The sequence below is a fragment of the Sapajus apella genome, unplaced genomic scaffold (assembly GCF_009761245.1).
Source record: "Sapajus apella isolate SASKATOON/1434 unplaced genomic scaffold, GSC_monkey_1.0 scaffold8, whole genome shotgun sequence".
NCBI lineage: Eukaryota > Metazoa > Chordata > Mammalia > Primates > Cebidae > Sapajus > Sapajus apella.
The window spans coordinates 29348472-29367931 of NW_022436948.1; the positions used below are offsets into that span (position 1 = coordinate 29348472).

At 37.4% G+C, this 19460-nt stretch overlaps 1 protein-coding gene across 2 annotated transcripts in view; it reads right to left on the minus strand.

Moving 5' to 3' along the window:
• LOC116550966 (canalicular multispecific organic anion transporter 1-like) overlaps positions 1 to 19460 on the minus strand; it is an 85866-nt gene that overhangs the window by 29420 nt on the left and 36986 nt on the right. For both annotated transcript variants that reach the window (XM_032277175.1, XM_032277176.1), the window contains 4 exons: positions 15366 to 15542; positions 11648 to 11815; positions 10358 to 10520; positions 4728 to 4803 (listed from right to left, as the gene is read on the minus strand). In XM_032277175.1, the coding sequence (XP_032133066.1) occupies positions 4728 to 4803; positions 10358 to 10520; positions 11648 to 11815; positions 15366 to 15542 (584 nt within the window). The remainder of the gene's footprint in view (positions 1 to 4727; positions 4804 to 10357; positions 10521 to 11647; positions 11816 to 15365; positions 15543 to 19460) is intronic.

Genomic DNA, 19460 nt, shown 5'->3' on the forward strand with positions numbered 1-19460 from the left:
CTTTAGCTCAGAGGAGTTTGTTATTACCCTCTTTGTGAAGACTACTTCTGTTAATTCATCGAACTCATTCTCCATCCAGTTTTGTTCCCTTGCTGGGGAGGAGTTTTGATTTTTTGGAATTTTCAGCATTTTTATGCTGGTTTTTCCTCATCTTCGTGGATTTATCTACCTTTGTTCATTGATGCTGACGACCTTTGCATGGGGGTTTTTGTTGATATTCATGTTATTTCCTTCTAATAATCAGGCCCCTCTTCTGCAGGTCTGCTGGAGTTTGCTGGAGGTCCACCCCAGACCCTGTTTGCCAGGCTATCACCAGCAGAGGCTGCAGAACAGCAAAGATTGCTGCCTGCTCCTTCCTCTGAAAGCTTTGTCCCAGAGAGGCACCAGCTAGATACCAGCCAGAGCTCTCTTGTATGAGGCGTCTGTCGACCCCTGCTGGGATATGTCTCTCAGTCAGGAAAGATAGGAGTCAGGGACCCACTTTAGGAGGCAGTCTATCCCTTAGCAGAGCTCGAACACTGTGCTGGGAGATCTTCCTGCCAAGAGGCAGGAACGTTTAAGTATGCTGAATCTGCGTCCACAACTGCCACTTCCTCTAGGTACTCTGTCCTAGGGAGATGTGAGTTTTATCTGCAAGTGAGTTTTATCTTACTGGGGCTGCTGTCTTTCTTTCACAGATGCCCTGCTCAGCCAGGAGGAATCTAGAGAGGCAGTCTGGCTACAGCGGCTTTGTGGCACTGAGGTGGGTTCCCCCTAGTTTGGACTTCCCAGTAGCTTTGTTTATACTGTGAGGGGAAAACCACCTACTCAAGCCTCAGTAATGGTGAACGCCCCTCCTCACAGCAAGCTCAAGTGTCCCAGGTGGACTCCAGACTGCTGTGCTGGCAGTGAGAATTTCAAACCAGTGGATCTTAGCTTTCTGGGCTCCATAGGGGTGGGATCTGCTGAGCAAGACCACTTGACTCCCTGGCTTCAGCCCCCTTTCCAGGAGCAGAACAGTTCTGTCTCACTGGCGTTCTAGGTGCCACTGGGGTACAAAAGAAAACCCCTACAACTAGCTTGGTGTCTGCCCAAACGGCCACCCAGTTTGTGCTTGAAACCTAGGGCCCGGGTGGTGTAGGCACCTGGGGGATCTCCTGGTCTGCAGGTCACGAAAATCATGCGAAAAGCATAGTATCTGGGCTGGAGTGCACTGTCCCTCATGGCACAGTACCTCATGGCTTCCCTCGGATAGGGAAGGAAGTTCCCTGACCACTTGCACTTCCAGGGTGAGGCAACGCCCACCCTGCTTCTGCTCGCCTTCCATGGGCTGGACCCACTGTCTAACCAGTCCCAGTGAGATGAGCCAGGTACCTCAGTTGGACATGCAGAAATCACCTGCCTTCTGCATTGGTCTAGCTGGGAGCTGCAGACGGAGATGTTCCTTATAGATCATCTTGCCCTAGACCCTCCCCTCCTCCCGTCCTCTTTCCTCCCCTCGTCTCCTCTTCTCTCTCTCTGTTTTCTCCCTCCCTCCCTCCCTTCCTTTCTCGCTCTTTCTTTCTTTCTCTCTTTCTTTCTTTCCTTCTCTCTCTCTTTCCTCCTTCCTCCTTTCATCTTTTCCTCCCTTTCTTTTTCTTTTTTTGAGACAAGAGTCTTGCTATCTCGCTCAAGCTGGTTTCAAACTCCTGAGCTCAATGGATCCTCCCACTTTGGTCTGAGTAGCTGGAACTACATGCGTGTAGCATCATGCTCTGCTGTATTCTTTATTGGAGCTGTTGCAACTTAGAAATAAAAAAACATTTTTTAAAACAAATTGATAGAACTGGAATTCTTATTTTAGGAAGAAAAAGAACAAACAGTTTCCAGAAATTGCTTTACAGAACTTCAAGAGGTTCAACTTAGATATTGTATTAACATAGATTTTATAAATTAGGAAAATTGATTTACTGTAAGGGAAAGATAATGATTAAGTTTACAACAATGTTTATTAATTTGTACATTTTAAGCTTTTATTAAGCTATTTACTGAGTGCATAGTGATACTACACTTAGGCAAATATGCTATTCAGGATTCAGAGATATGTATAGCCCATAGCAAATGGATTTCAAAATATGTTTCAGTGCTTCTGGATTAACTTTTCTTGGAGATTCTTAAACAATTATACTCATTTAAATGAAATATATTGTGTCACAATGGCCAAAAAAAAGTTTTTTAATGGTGAATCAGAATACTTTTCAGTGTTCTTTCAGTCTCTAGTTATTTATTTACCCACTCAATAAATACTTATGTGCATGCTATTTGGTGTTCTAGCTAATGGCAATGGAACAAATAAAAAGTCCTGCCCTATAAACCTTATAATATAGAGTTAGGAGAAAGACAAAACAAAAATAAGTAAATTTCCCAATCTTATGGAAATTAATAAGACTTACGAAAAAGTAAAACTGGGAAAGGAGTATGAAGTGTTGAATATGAAATTGGGTGGATAAGCAAGTCTTCACTGATGACACAGCATTTAAGCAAACACCAGCAGAAGGTGGATGTGCAAGCCATATGGTTATCTGAACAACATATACTTTATGTAGTGAATCAGAAATGCTATGGGCTTGAAGTAGGGCATGCCTGGCTATTCCAGGAACAGAAAACGGTCAGTGTTGCAGGAGCAGAGTAGAGGGGAGAACTTCCTACGATTCTGAGATCAGAATGGTAAACAGGTCCAGGTCTTATAGGACTTTACAAGTCAGTGTGAGGACCTCAGATTTTTCTCTGAGATGTGAGTCTTTTGGAAGTTTTGGGCAGAAGAGCGATATGATCTGACTTACATTTATAAAAGAAACTCTCTTACTATGCTGCAAATAGCCTGCATGGGGTAAGATGGCTGCAGGAAGACCTGTACACAGGCAGTTACAGTAAAGACAAGTGAGAAATGATGGTGATTGGATAGAGGGGGCAGCTGTGAAGGTGGTGAGCAGTGAGTGAATTCTGGACTCTTGGATATATTTTCAAGATAGAGCCAATGGGATTCAATAATAGATTGGACATGAGTAAGAAGGGTCAAGATGACTGCAAGATATTTTTTACCTGAGCAACTGGAAGCTAATGGCATCACCATTAGCTAAGATGGAAAAAATCACATGTGGAGCAGGTTTGTGTGTGGTGAAGGAAAATCAAGAAACCTGTGTGGGACATGTAAATTGGAGATGTCATTTAGACATTAGAGAGGAGATGCTGAGAGGGTCAGTTGCCTGTCCATCCCTGGAGTTCAGAAGAGAGATCCAGACTAGAGAGATTTATTTGGAGATATTAGTGTATAAAAAGTATTTAAAGCCAGAGACGGTATAACAACACTAAGATAATAGACAAAGAGAAGTGGTCCAAGGCCTTTACTTAAGATCAAGGAGGAATGATTTATTAGTAGTTTACCTAGTGAGTCAGCTAAATCTGGTATGCACACAAATCTCCAACCTGCAACATCCACATCATCCACACATCCTTAGGCATATCCAATTCTTTAAAAAATGATAGATTCAAGACTCATTCTTCCATTCAAGGTCAAAACTGCCACATTCTGAGTTCTTGGATCCTAAAGTCCTTGATTCCCTGTAATCTGTCCCAATTCTCCATTTTAGCAATCATAAGCTGCTCCCTATAACTCTAGGCACTTATTTTATAATCTCTCTCTCTCTCTTTTTTAGATGAAATCTTGCTCTGTCACCCAGGCTGGAGTGCAGTGCCACGATCTCAGCTCATTGCACCTCTGTCTCCCAGGTACAAGCGATTCTCCTGCCTCAGCCTCCCGAATAGCTGGGATTATAGGTGTGCACTACCCTGCCTGGATAATTTTTGTATTTTAGTAGAGACAGGGTTTCACCATGTTGGTCAGTCTGGTCTCAAATTCCTGACCTCAGGTGATCCACCCACTTTGGCCTCCCAAAGTGCTGGGATTACAGATGTGAGCCACTGTACTCAGCCTATAATATTTTTATTCATATTACTTCCTATTATCTTTCGGCTTTCTGTTTAGGCAACTGATGGGAAGAAATATTGGGAAAGAACCGATTAGGTGAATTTGCCTCAGTCACTGTTCATTTTCATCACTTGCAAAAAAAAAAGCATAATGTACCAAAACCTAAGACCAAAGTTTACCCCTTTCTTCCTGTCTCCCTCCTCTCTTCCTTCCTGTCTTCGTTTCTACTCTCTTTTCCTTCCTTCCTTCCCTTCCTTCCTTCCTTCCTTCCTTCCTTCCTTCCTTCCTTCCTTCCTTCCTTCCTTCCTTCCTTTTTCTCTCTCTCTCTTTCTCTCTCTTTTTTCCTCCCATTTTTCTAGGCAGGTTCTTCAGGTCCTACATCGAGTCAATATGTCTAGCTCACATATCCTGTCTTGATAATCATCCATATCCATTGTGAAATGTTCATGCTCAAAGCCTGTTTTCACATTCTCATCTGTAGAGTGTATGAATGCTATGAGATGGGGATGTTTTTGGCAATCAGATTAAATTTCTACTACTAGAATTTGGCTAGAAATAGCTAGGAATCTAATGAGCATATGTTTTCCAAACTAAGTCTCATCCATCTCACTTAAAAATTTAGACATGTTCATCTAACTTGTAGTTTAGAATTGGAAACCACTAAGTACATTTTATATCTGTTATAATGTATAGATCTTTTCTATAGAATGCGTTCAAATGCTAAAAGAAGGTAATTAATCAGTCCATAATCCCAGTGAGTCTGGCATTTCCTGATACTCACCTAACTTTTTGCTCCAGGATTTGGTCTTTTCGTCTAGTTCTGGAGCTGACTGCACTAACTTGCTTTAGAGCAGGAGCTGGAGAGAAAGACAGTATGTACTTTTACATCCAAAATTATAAGCAAACAATAAGCAAAATAGAGGAAAGTATAATGGAGAATTACACAAATTGGAGGGATTTTTAGGTTCTAGATTGCAGGTTTACTGGGAGTCTTTTTATTTTCTCCATTATTTTGGCTTGTCCTAAAATGTACTGTAATCTCATAGTAAAACTGAGATTTCATAATGAAAAAAACCTAAAGATAAATTCTGTTTTTTTCTCTGAGAAAGGGATGCTAACTCTCTCAGTGTCCCTCTGAGAGGGATGCTAACATATTTCAGGCCTTCCAGAGAAGAGCTAAGTATTTCCCCAGAGGAACACCACTCCAGCCATTAAAAGAAACGTGTAATTTCATGAGGCCTTTATACAAATGTGATTCTTGTGAAGATTAGTAAGAAAACAATGGTAAATTCCCCAAAGCTGATGTTGTTTTACAAATGTCACCAACAGTGATAATTGCATCCTATGTGACAGGTATTGCCCTAAGGGCTTTGTATCTCTTTTAATTTTCAAAACCAGCCCTGCGAGAAAAGTACTATAGTTATTATCCTTATTTTAGGGATTAAAAAGACTGAGGCACTGAAATCTTAAGCAGGAAACGCAAACTAAGGTCATACACCTAGACCTATCAGCTACTGAGGTTGAAGTAACCTTAGTGAATTTGATGGTAAATGGGCTAGAGAATTTGATGGTAAATACCTCAGCGCTAGACAGATTTTTGTCTTTGTTTATTGTACAATAGTTGAACTCTTTCAATTTTAAGTTTCTCATCTGTAAAAAGAAGGAATTGGATTCGGAGATTTCTATGGTCTCTTGTACGAATTATTTGCTTTCTTTTTTCTAGAAGGAAACATCTAGCTCCTAATGGAAGAATCTGATTGATCTCAACTATCTCTATGAAACATGGGGATTCCACATCTCAAAGAATGCAAATTCAGTGTGAAGGTGCTTCAGCCTCTCCCTCTAAGGAATATTCTCATTCTTATACCCTTTAATAATAATATTTAAATTTCTTAATTTTCAATTTATAAAATGCTTTCACATGCATTATATAAATTGAGCTCACAAAGGGCCTGATAAGAGAATAAGTAAATTAACCTATATTTTGCATGAGAAAAAATAAAAATCAGAGAGGAGAAGTGGCTTGCCTGAAACCCAGCATTGCTTAAGACAGGGCATGGGAGGAAAGCAAGTATTGGGGAAACAGCAAGCACCAGTAAATGAGAGTGGGCCACTCTTTCGTCACTGGAAGTCAGTACCAAGTCAATGTACTTATTCCTACCCACTTGATACAATGTTTAAGAGCTTGGTTGTTCTCTGGCATGAAACAGAGGTAGCATGGGATTCAAATGCTGTCACTTACCTTCTGTCTTAATTTGAGAAAGGCACCTAATCTCTGTAAAATGAGGACCATGGCAGTCTCTGGAGGTTTGGGGGAGGATTAAGTAAATGCAAAACTGATGAATATACTGACATTGTTAATATCCACAACATACAAGCTAACATCAGTATAATTAGTATAAGAATTAGCCTACCTTAAATATGTAAAATTTATCTTTAGTTTTCTTATATTTTTCTTTATAACCCATTTCTGACCTCTGATTTGATTATCCTATATGATATTTCCATAAGGCCAGACTCTTAGATTTTTTTAGAGCTAGATGGAATCTTAGAGATTTGATATATCCAAACCCAAATCACACTGCAAACAGTACTTTCTACCATTTACTTTCTAAGTTACCTGTTATTGACTTCAGCAATGAGAATAAGAATGATTGGGAAAGAAAAAGAATTGGCTGAGTAATAAGCAGTTTGGGGGGCAGGAGAGAGATAATAATGGAATTGTTCAGTTCTACGTCTGCCACTAGGGAAAACAGAGCAAGCTGAAGCACTGCATTTCACAAACAGGAAGAACCACAAGAATTAAGTCATTTGCTGAAGACCGACATGGTTATTCAGTGAGAGAACTAGATCCCAGGATTCCTGACAGTTGGTGCACTGTTTATTCCACAACGTTGTGCTGACCTATACAGTAGTTCCCCCTTACCTATAGTTTGCTTCCTACTGTTTCAGTTACCCAGTGTCAACCATGCTCCAAAATATTAAATGAAAAACTCCAGAAATAAATAATTCATAAGTTTTAAATTGCTTGCTGTCCTGAGTGGCCTGATGCAATATTGCACTGTCCTCATCTGTTCTGTCTGGCTAGTGAACAATCTCTTTGTCTAGCACATCCATGCCGTGGGGATACTCCCCACACATTGTTCACTTAAGAGACTTCTGGGTTATTAGATTAACTGTCATAGTATTAAAGCGCTTGTATTCAAGGAACTCTTATTTTTCTTCATAATGGCCCCAAAACACATGAGTAGTGATGCTGGTATCTTGGTCTACTTTATTATTAGTTATTGCTAATCTCCTACCGTGCCTAGTTTATAAATTAAACTTTATCATAGGCATATTTGGAATTTTAAAAAGCGTGGTATATACACACTTAAATACTATCCAAAGTTTCAGTCATCCACTGGGGGTCTTGGAATGTATCCCCTGTGGATGAGGCATGCCTACTGCACTCCCTTTGTAGTGACACACAACAAGAATTTTGAAATGGAAGAACTGTGTACCTTTTAAAGAAATTTTTGAACAGACTCAAGACCAAAAAGAGTGAATTATAATAATCACAGAGTGATCATGCCTCTCACAGCCTACTCTCTGCCAGGTAATTTTTCTAAATCTCAGCAAAAAAAAAAAAATGCTCAAACAGAATCCAATTCTCCTTGCTATTTATGCAAATAACAAAAAGAAATTTCCCATGGGGAGAGACCTGCACCTAAAATCTCTGGAACCACAGCAAGAGTGCAAATAAAGGCTCACATGCTGCATTTCCAATTATTTAATAGTCATAGATGACTAAAGACTAAAAGACTCAAGTTCTATTGCTTTCTCTGACAAATATACTTTCCAAGCTGGAAGGCAAGGGTCAGATGATAATGTCTAGATTCCTGAGACTTCCTCTGGGGGACATGACAGTCCTTGATGAGTCAGCCCCAGCCAAGGCCTTTGCTGCTCTTCTCTCCCTCCCAAGCTCCACTCTTCACTCCGAAGGCCCTGCATATCTGTGGATACTTCAGCTCACATGTCCAGACTCTACTCATTCTCCCACCTGCAAGAGTAAACATCCTTAGGCCAAAGAATGATGCATGCCAGCAGAGCAGTCTGCTCTTGAGAGAACAAATTTGGGAAGGATAGCCCAGGTCCCAGGAGCAAACTTCCATCGTTTGAGCAGAAAATCTGGGACCTGAGTACTGAGAATGGTCAGGAAGTGGGAAATGGGGAGGACACTGCTGGCCACAGAGCCATGCAAGGAACGCTAGAGTGGGAAGTTACTAAAGCATGAAGTACAGGGACAGGTTCAGTTGGCCTAGGTTTGGGGGGCAGCATTGCGGGGACATCACGCTGAATGTAATCTATTATTTAATGGAGGGTTTGATATTAAAATCGATTTTTGCCTTGCTCCCTATGGTGGCCAAGGAAATCATACTCTATAGGGCTAACCTTTTACAGATTATCTCTTGATCTGGCTATCTAGTTTTTATTGTGAGTATAAGTCTTTATATATATTTTTTTATCCAGCATTCAAAAAAATCAAAATTCCAGAATATTCATTTTCAATAACACATCCTATTTCTGGCTTAAAAAGATTTTCTCTACTTTCCACCTTCCTGATTGTCATGGAAAAGACAGAAATACTGAGGTAATTAGAAAAAAGTTCAAGTTACATTTTTCTAACTCTGGCAAATTTCTGATTGTGAGTTGGTAACATCTATTAATAGATCTATTAACATCCAGCAGCCAAGGTTTAAGAATATTACTTCTTTTATTTTGTTACAGTAGAGGGCACTTGTACATAAGAAGGTATACAAATGCAGAAAAGGTGGGATTTTGTTTCCCAAACTGGATATTTAAACAATAGCAAATTCCACAGGTTTCAAAAGATACACTGTTCATATTTTATGGCAAATTAAATATTTAATTTAAAGCTTACACACTGCCTACTTTTGGAACTACATTTTCTAAAGTTGTGCAATCTGTATTTCATGTGACCTTTAAAGTAAATGTCCACACAACACAAGAAAGACACTGGCTTATAGCATTCCATAGTACCTTAACTGAGTTAACTACTGAGGGGATACACTTTCAGATTCACCTGTTTAACAAACAACTACTGAGCACCTGTAATTTGCTTAGCACTAGGCTACCTAAGTGATGGGATAGAGGAAATGAATTCTTCTCGTCTAGGAGGCACTCCTAGACATCTGTTTTCTACACAAGAAGCATAAATTATTACTTAACCTGCCTAAGAAGGCAAGGAATCATTTCCAAAGTTGCTAGCCATTAAGAGAGAAGGAAGTGCTTCTTTTGTTAAGGATGGCAGCAGTCATCTGACAATGCTCCAAATAATTTCGCGAATAGAATATTTGTCATTTGAGAAAGGTGGACAAACAAGGAATTAAAAAAAATAGTACTACAAAACGAATGTGTTTTACCCTAGATCCCAAAGAGAAACATCAGCAAAATGACTTTGTTTTTGAATTGCATGGCATTAAAATGATAAATTGTACTGACTTGTTATAAACCAATTTCATATTTTTAGGACTTTATATCCAGGAAAAGTGTCAGATGAGCTAATGGATACTAGCTCATGTAGAAAATAGTGAGACATGGCTCTATATTTCTTCTTTTATCTTGAAATTATGAAAGAGTTAACTGGTTTTACAGTTAGTTTACTGCGATGTTCTGGAAAGGTATAAATGAAGGATCTAGGGAAGTATAGAAAAAAAATATTATGGTCTCTACATGACAAACCATCTATAGCTTTAAAAAGAGATGATGGTACATTCCCCAACTTTAAGATAATGCTGGATTTCAAACATTTCTCCATCTTACACATTGGCTAAGGATCAAACTACTTCTTTTATTTTAAAATGTCCATACATCTTAATTTAATATTTTAGGGCTAGAGTAGCAAAAATTAATCAACAAAACCAATAGTTAATTTGTAAAGGTTGGACAAATATCATTCCCTTTGCCTTTCCCAATTTCTTTATTTTGTTTCTCTTCCTCAATGTGTTATTTTATATCTGGATGTTTAAAATATGTATTATTTATTTCACATGTATGTTCCCGGTTCTTAGCTGAAAGAAGATATAATGTTTAGAGTCATGATATTCTAGACTTGGACTAGTGTTTATAAGTAATCTAATTTCTTATTTCATAAATGAATAAATAGATCCCAGGGAATTTAAAACTTTTCTTTCTTTTTTTTTTTAAACTCTTCTTAAAAATCATAAATGAGTTTGATTTTTAACTGTTTGTCTCATCGTATTTGCTTCTTTTCTATGGAAAGGAAGGTGCCCCGCCCCTGACTTAAGCAGGATGAATGAAATTTATAGCATAAAATTATGCAATTAATGAACTTTCAAAATGAATAGGTGTATTGTATCTTAAGTTTATTTTCCATTGTACCCTTACCTTTTTCTTCTTCACTGATGACTTGATGCAGATTCGTGAGATTTTTGGTTTCAGACAGCAGCTCCTGGTATGGTCCCATTTGAGCTACTCTGCCACTTTCCATTACAACAATAAGATCCATTTGTGGCAGAAGTGTGAGATTGTGTGTCACTAAAATACGAGTCTGAAAAACAAAGTGTTTTATTCCATAGGTTACAAAAAATGGCTTTTTTAAAAAAGCTATAGTGACTTTTTCTCCTTTACTATCTCAAGTATGATTTTTCGTGGGTGCCAGTTTAAGGCAGCATCTATATATTTTACCAGGAATAATGACATGCTGCTAGATGAGAAAATAGTTTGTAAAGTTGATTTTTAACACTTTCGTTCAGGTATTTTTTTCACTCATTAGAAATGAATCAATTTAACTGCAAATTCAAAACAATTTCATATATGTCATTCTTGCTTAACTGTAAATACACAGTACCATTACAAAAAAGTGTTTAATCCGAGTCATAATTTATAGTATTTATTTTTAAGTCATTCATATTATTTTCTACATACACATACAATGAAATGTGACATTTTTAATCTTGGGTTTATGTCATTATATAAAGATGTTTATTTTTACTGAGACATATATTTTATAATTTTATACATATATTTTTCAGAGTTCTCTATACGAATAATTCCATAAACACATATTATGGAGAAATAGATGTGGTTTTGGAGTCAGACATAATTTTAAACATACCTACTGTTCTTGAGTTGAGCAACCTATATCAAGTCATTGTGAGCCGTGGGGTCCTTTATATGTGAAATAGGGATAAATGAACTAATTTACTCTGCAAAATATGGCAGGTGCTGGTACATATTGATTTTCATCCTCTTGGCCCCTTCACAATGCAGCTGAATCACTACTATTGCTATGTTAATAATATCCAATTTTATGCTTTAAATCATCAATAAAATGATTTGATGTTTAATAACAGTAGTGTGCCCCAAAATACCATTTTAAAAATCACTTGAGTCAACAACATTGACTCAATCATTATGGCACATAAATCCCCTTAGGATATGGTATTAGATGAAGAGATAACAATCACATAAATTGTCACCAGAGTAAACTTATAAGTAAAGTTTTAAAAATTACCCATTGAAATTTGCCTGTGAAATCACAATCTAAGCATCCCATATTTTCATGTGAAATGTGACTACTTTGCTTAAACAAACAAACAAAATAAATGGAATTCTAGGCACAATGCTAGGCAGATCCCCTGACCCACAAGAAAGCATAAATGAAACTATGGATACCTTGTTTTTCAAAAGGCCCAAGGACCCTATCACTTTTTCAAAAAGCTGCTTTCCAACATGAACATCAACAGCAGACAAGGGATCATCCAGGAGGTAGATGTCGGCCCCGCTGTAGACAGCTCTGGCCAGGCTTACTCGATGTTGCTGGCCCCCACTTATAGTCACACCCTGAAAACAGAGCAGGAGAAAAACAAGACTAGAGGAAATGTGTATACATCTCAAAGCATGTGCAGTTACATCTAAATGCTCTTTTATAGCTTGGATAGATAGCAATCCAAGATGAATGCTGCTCCAATCTTTCTTTATCCAGGACTTTCTAGGCCTAGCCCTATCTCATTTCCTAGCATTACTAACTTTTACAAATTAGCAGATATATCTACTTCCTCTTAACTGCTTACTCTCAAAAGAGGATGCTAACAATTAAGGAGAAAATAATTTCTGAATCTCTAATTCTAAAAAATTGTACCTCTAGAATATTAAATAAGACTTTTGGCTGTCAACCACATACTGATACTAGTGATTATTTTTAAATTGACACATAGAAAATTGAAAATACTAGCTAAATTACCAAAGAAGTAATCAACATGTCCGATTTTCTCCCATAGAAAGATTAGTACAAGTCTTGTTGGCAAAAGTACAACTCTAAGAAGCAAGAATAGGGAATATTCATCACTCCATGTGAGAATTAAAGTTGACATGTACAACCATGTATGAAGAATTATGGGGCCAGGCCCAATTTACTTGATTTATTTTATATTTAGTGTTTACAGATCTGGTTTAAAAGCTCTCAGTGCAGCACAGAACTTAGCTAATGACCTATAATTATAAAATGCCATTGCTTCTTTGCATTTTTCAACCTTATCCTGCTCAGCAAGCATCTTCTGAGTATGGCTATATTTGGAATACTATGCAAGTGCTTGGGATTCAAAGATAAGTAAAACAGAGTCTGTCATGAGGAGGTCACATTTTAGCTACGGGGATTATACACTCTCCCCCCACACACTCATATACATATACATAAAGCAATGTAATACACATGTGTGTGCATAGGCTTATAATAGCACACAAGTCGTGTGTTTGTTGGTAGCATTCAATAAGACTAAACAATTTAGGAAAAATCCAACACTGAGTATGGATACCATCAACATTAGCTATTATCATTCAGTCACTCTTCTTTCCAATTCATCCTCTACCTTGTCACGTTTTCTGTAATGTGTCATCTTGCTTAAAAACCTTGGATATCCACGTCTCCCTCTTTCCATCACTCATGAGCAGCAGCAAAAACAGCAAATTATTTAGTATAAATCTAAGATGCTTATATCCTGGCATTAACTTATCTCTTCACCCACTCTCCCAAAGTTGTCTTCAAGTGACTGTGGTTTGTCAAGCAGACTAACCTGGTCTTTCACACTGGGCAGAGGCTGTTCACTTTGCTTGGGAGACAGAGTCTCTCTTTTTAACTTACAGGCTACTCACACTGAAATGTTCTTCAAAGGCAACTTTTCATCTGGTGTCCCAAGTGAAGTGATTCGTTCCCCACTTCCTGTCTTGCTGTGCTTCGTGTATCCATCCCATTGCTAGAATTGGCAATATTTATCTCAGTCTTTCTCACTAGCCAATGAGACCCTACCTGGTTAATTCTTGCATTCCCAACACCTAGAGTCTAAGGCTAGGTGATTAATAAATATTGGTAAAGACAACTGATGCCAATATTATTGGCAGAGGTCCACCAGACTGCAAATCCCTGGAAGGCAGAGTGGTAGATCTCTCACTCACCATTGCAAATAAAGGCATGTAAGAAATAAATAAATGTGATCACAGGAAGAATGTCAACAGAAAAGATGAATCCAAGTAAGGGAAAAGTCTACAGTTACTGCCTTTGTTGTCTCATAAGCACTTGTAAACAGATTTCCTTTTGAAATATTCAACTACATGTTTAAAGTTCAAATGCAAATTGGGATGAATTTAATTGTAAAAACAAGTCATTAAAAATAGCAATACCATTCAATGCCTACATTAAATCTATACGTCTTTCTTTGGATTTGTTTCCCTTTTAAAGTTTTTACAGTTACAAAATATCAGATATTTCATATTTTTAGAGATTGGATTTATCAGCATCTTGTTCAACACGTATTAACAAGTTTGAAGAAGTCACATTTCTGCATTTTAGTTAGTATCCACGTGGGGGAATCATTTTGCATGTGCCACAGTAAAGGAACATATTTAGCCCATGGTTTTGCCTTCTTTAGCCTTAAAATAGAGATGGGAATACGTGAAATTATTTTGCTTAGAGACAGTGAAGATGCAAAAAGAAATCCAGGGGTTAGAAAAAAATAAATATATTTAAAACTATTGAGAAAATATATCTGCAAAGTTGTAGATTATAAATGAAGTAAGTCTAGTTGCAAGGTAAATTCTGGCTCATCCTGGATTTTATATATATATATATATATATATATATATATATATATATATATATTATTGCATTTTAGGTTTTGGGGTACATGTGAAGAAAATGCAAGATTGTTGCATAGGTACACACATGGCAGTGTGATTTGCTGCCTTCCTTCCCTTTACCCGTATCTGGCATTTCTCCCCATGCTATCTCTCCCCAACTCCTCACCCCCCACTGTCCCTCCCCTATTTTCCCCCAACAGGCCCCAGTGTGTGATGCTCCCCTCCCTGTGTCCATGTGATCTCATTGTTCAACACCCGCCTATGAATGAGAACATGTGGTGTTTGATTTTCTGTTCTTGTGTCAGTTTGCTGAGAATGATGGTTTCCAGGTTCATCCACGTCCCTGCAAAGGACACGAACTCATCGTTTTTGATGGCTGCATAATATTCCATGGTGTATTTTATATATTTCTACATTCTATAATTTTTTATGTATTTCATGTATTAATTTCTATAATATGGTTATTAGGTAACATGAGGGCGGGGTAAAAATGTCTAACAATGTTATGCTCACTCTCTTTTCAGGGATTCAAAATGCTCAGTAAGGATTATTTATTCATCTTTACAGCACACATGAATTGAAGGCAGAAGCTGCTTTTGCATTAATGCTTAATTAATGGAGATTTTAGTCAGGGGTTGGAGATAATCTCTTGGGGTTCATACTTCCGCTCATGATATATATATTTTTAAATCCAAAACACTGAGCAGAGTAATAACTGTTTACTAACACAATGAAAATGAAATAGAACAAAGAGTAAGACGACTGGGAAACAAGTTCCACTTGAGCAGGAATGAGCAAACTTGGAGAAGTTACATTCATAACAGTGTTGCAACAGAGCTCCGTTAGAACCTGGACTCGGGTGCCACTGCAGGAAACTGGTGCTCTTTTGCTCCTATTCTAGACTTGACTTTGTACACAAGAGGTACAGAAACAAATAAAACTATTAGTCTGTCTTTAGAAAGTGGACTGCATTGTACCAGCCACCAAAACAAAAGTTCGATGATCTAATTAATGGGCTTTTATTCCCCCACGTGTATACTAACAAAAGAATTTCTGACTGATTTTTAATCTGTTTTCCAGTCAGTTATAAATAATTACTTGTCCTTAATACTGCCATCTCTTATATAGAAATTACATAAAAATTTCTAAAAATTATAATAGTATAGCTCTTCGAGACTTCAGGAAAAAAGGCCATCAACACTTTATTAGCACAGCTGAATGGGGTTGTATCACTTCACATGATAAATTATGGTTTCCTTACTCTTTCTCCAATCTCAGTTTGATCTCCCTTTGGTAACTGCTGCAAATCTGGAAGGAGAGCACAGGCTTCCAATACTTGCTCATAAAACTCTTCATTCATGACAGAGCCAAAGAGAATGTTTTCTTGCAAAGTGCAATTCTGAATCCAGGCCTGCTGAGAAACATAAGCCACGGAGCCCTAAAAAAGAAAAAGGTAAAGAAAAAGCATTCTTAACTAGAGAAAAGGAGAAGTTGCATGCACCACAATAAAGCAACATATTTAATCCATAGTTTTATCTTCTTTAGCTTTAAAATAGAAATAAAAAATTTAATATAGATAAACATAATTATATAGATCATGGCAGCATATTTAAATCTTTTATATCCTTATTGGAATTTCCTCCATATGATTTACTTTGTGCTTCTTATTTACTTTCACTGTAGCTTCTATCCAAGCTATCTGTCTCTGGTAGTATTCTCTGTAATCAGATGCTGAGTGTGTCAGTTTGCTAGAGCTGCAATAACAACATAGCATAGACTGGGTGGCTTAAACAGTGGAAATTTATCCTGACGATTCTGGAGGCTAGAAGTCTGAAATCAGGTGTCAGCAAGGTTGATTTCTACTGAGGCCACTCTCCTTAGATTGCCGATGATTGTAATTTTTTGTGCTTCTCATGGTCTCTCTCTCTCTTCCCCCCCCCCATGTGTGTGTGTGCGTGTGTGTGTGTGTGTGTGTGTGTCTCCTAATTCCTCTTATAAGGACACCAGTGATATTGAATTAGGTCCCACCTTAATGAGCTTATTTTAACTTAATCAGCTCCTTAAACACCCGGTGTCCAAATATAGTCACTCTGAGGTCCTAGGAGTTAGAACTTCAACATGTGAAACTTGGGGGAACACAATTCAGTCTGTAACACTGAATTAGACTTTAATGTGCAAGTTGTTTATGTGGGATCAACCCTTGTGGAAGGAAAGAAGGAAAGGAGATTAGGCAGAGGGAGAAGCCACACCACGATGCAGAACCAAGAAAGCATTGGCTAATCCTCCAGAGAGCCATGGAAGAGAATTGGTCATCACAGCTGCCCCAATACAGGCTGAGCAAAAGTGGGACCCTGGGCCAGGCTATTATCTGAAGGCCACGCCAGGCTTGAAGGAGATGACTTGCTGTTCATACTCCCACAGCTGGAATGTGTAGAAGTCCTTACTAGCAGGAGGATCGGAGTCGCAAATCTCCATGTGTTCTATATTAACCACTGCTCCTAAATTCATTTATTTTTATGATTTTATGTCTTGAAATGATTTTTAAATACATGACAGTCTGCTGCCTAAAATATCTTCTCAACTAACCCTTCTTTTCTAGTAAAAGAACCCACAGTATTCGTACTAGTGGCCTACCTTTCAATCTGCTCCATGGACTCAATCCAAACATTGATTTAGTATTTTAAGTACTGCACAGTCTATAACAATACCAGACACTTGAAGTGTTTCCTGGCATACACATGTATGCAACCATTATTAGCCTTTTGATTTCTACCAACTACTTTAAAGATCAAAGAATAACTTTCAAATCTTCTTTGTTGAGTATGTAAGACACAGAATGTCTTTTGATCAGAAACAATATCATTCTGATCTGACCTGATCTTGAACACAAAAGGAATTGCTCTTAAATTGCCTTGTGAAGTGCATAATCTAACCTTTGCTTAGAACTGCATATTAAATCATCATGTGAGTGATAGTATTTTGAATATTTGCTATATATTAAGCAAGGTGAACAGTGCAAAGGATAAAAAACCAGGAGAAAAAACTAAAGAACATGAAAAAAAAAAAAAAAAGAAACTACTACGTTAAAAGGTATGGCCTTTTATTGGTATTACAAGAGCTGAAAAAGAGTTGATCAATTTTCACAGGGATGTAAATGTTCTCTTTTATTATTGTTATTTCTTTTCACATGCAAATGAAAACACTTTGTTTCATTCTTAATAATGAAACTATAGTAGAAGTTTCGTGAATTCAAAAATGGTCTCCAAATCTCTGATGTTTCTACCACAGAATACTGAATACCGAATACTTTCACGAACAGTGCCTGGTGAGAGCTTTTGATACTGAGAAGAGTAACGAGTCTATAGAGAAAACTTAGTGACAATAGGCAGTCTTAGAGTTTGAATACTGTGGATTAAAATATGCCCCCCAAAATAATATCCAAAACACAGAAAAATAGAAAGTGCACACAAAAGCACTTTGAAATGCCATTATAATGTTCACTTTACTTAACTACAAATAGGATGATACAAATTCTGAATAAAAAATATTTGGGGAAATAATTTAGAGTGTGATACTTCAAATCCTGACATTGATCCAAGCCAAAAGCTTCCTGAAGGCCAGTGACCAGTTATAAAAACAGATAATATCTTTTGACTTGGGCATCTGTAATTTAATATAAACAAAGAGCATCCTCTCTGTTTTACCACTAATAATGGCATTGTTACAGTTTCTTTCATCACTATGAACACCCTCTTAATCAAAAACATTCAAAGATATCAGAAATAATCCTTAAATCTTATTATGAGAGCCTCAACAGTCATAATAAAGATGATGATCATCATACATATTCATAAAGAGCCAGCTAATACTTTGCTAGGAACTAGGCTAGGTCTTTGCACATTATCCTATTCAATTCTCACCCCAGCCTTTTCAGCTTATTACTATTGTTAATGAATTAAGTGAAATCTGGAATTAAAAATATTTTTATCTTTATCAATTTCTAATTATTTTTCAAGATCAAATAAAAGGAGACCTCGGCCGAGCGTAGTGGCTCACACCTGTAATCCCAGCACTTTGGGAAGCCAAGGCAGGTGGATCACCAGATCAAGAGATAGATCCCATCCTGGCCAACATGGTGAAACTCCAGCTCTACTGAAAATACAAAAAAATTTAGCTGGGTGTGGTAGCATGCGCCTGTAGTCCCAGCTACTCAGGAGGCTGAGGCAGGAGAATCGCTTGAACCCAGGAGACGGAGGTTGCAGGGAGTCAAGATCGCGCCTCTGCACTCCCATCTGGGTGACAGAGTGAGATTCAGTCTCAAACAAACAAACAACAACAAAAAACAAACAAACAAACAAAAAACAAACAAAAATAAAAGGCAACCTCCTCTCGGATTCTTTTTTGAACACGTCAAAACAGAATTTGTTGTTTTTTATGCTTTAATTCATTTTTTTATGTCTAATTTAGACATTTGTTATAATTGATCATGGTATTTCCCTCACTAGACTATGACCTTTGAAAGAAGAGTGGCATATCTTATTCACATTTACTTCGCTGGCACTAAGTGCTAGGCACATAGAATTGGCTCAGTAATTGCTTAGTGAAAATAGCTGAAAAATACTAAACAAAAATGAAATTAATATGACACACATTATGTTTGTAATGTACACCCAAGGAAAGGTATAGCCATCTTTAAATGTAGAGAAATGACTAATTGCAATTGCTATGAACAGCATGGTAGTACAAAGATAGTATACCTAAGGTTAAAAAATAGTGGTGTTCATTATGTGCAATCATCAGAAAAAGTCGTAGGAATCATATTTGTTTCTAGACTAGCTAACAGTAATGTTGAGATAAAAAAAGAATAACAACAAATTAGTCACCCAAGGACTGGAATCAGGAAAGCTGTAAGGACATAAACAAATGCATGAGGAAAAATAAAAGAATTTAGAGTTGACTATTCCCAGAGAGGAAAGAAAAAAATTAAGAGTGAAGATATACTAATTTCAGATACATAGAGCTTATTCGTCTTGTCACAGGTAAGACGGAAAGATTGGGCTACTTAGTATTTTATCTAAAAGTTGATTACATCCAAGGAAAAATTCATTGGGTAGTCTACTGTTTCAAAAAAGAAAGCTGATAAAGAACTTGTTGAATTCTTATTATTATCAACCTTTAAGAATAGATCAATTAGTCAAGAGCAGACCTCTCCATGGTCCTGAGGCTGAATCTTAAATGTACCTTATTAATATCTTTATTTTTCTGAGGTTTATTTTCGGCCAAAGATCCTACCCGTGAGTGGCTATAAGCCATTTCATTCTTGGAAATGAAATGGCTGTAATTACTTAGGGAATCT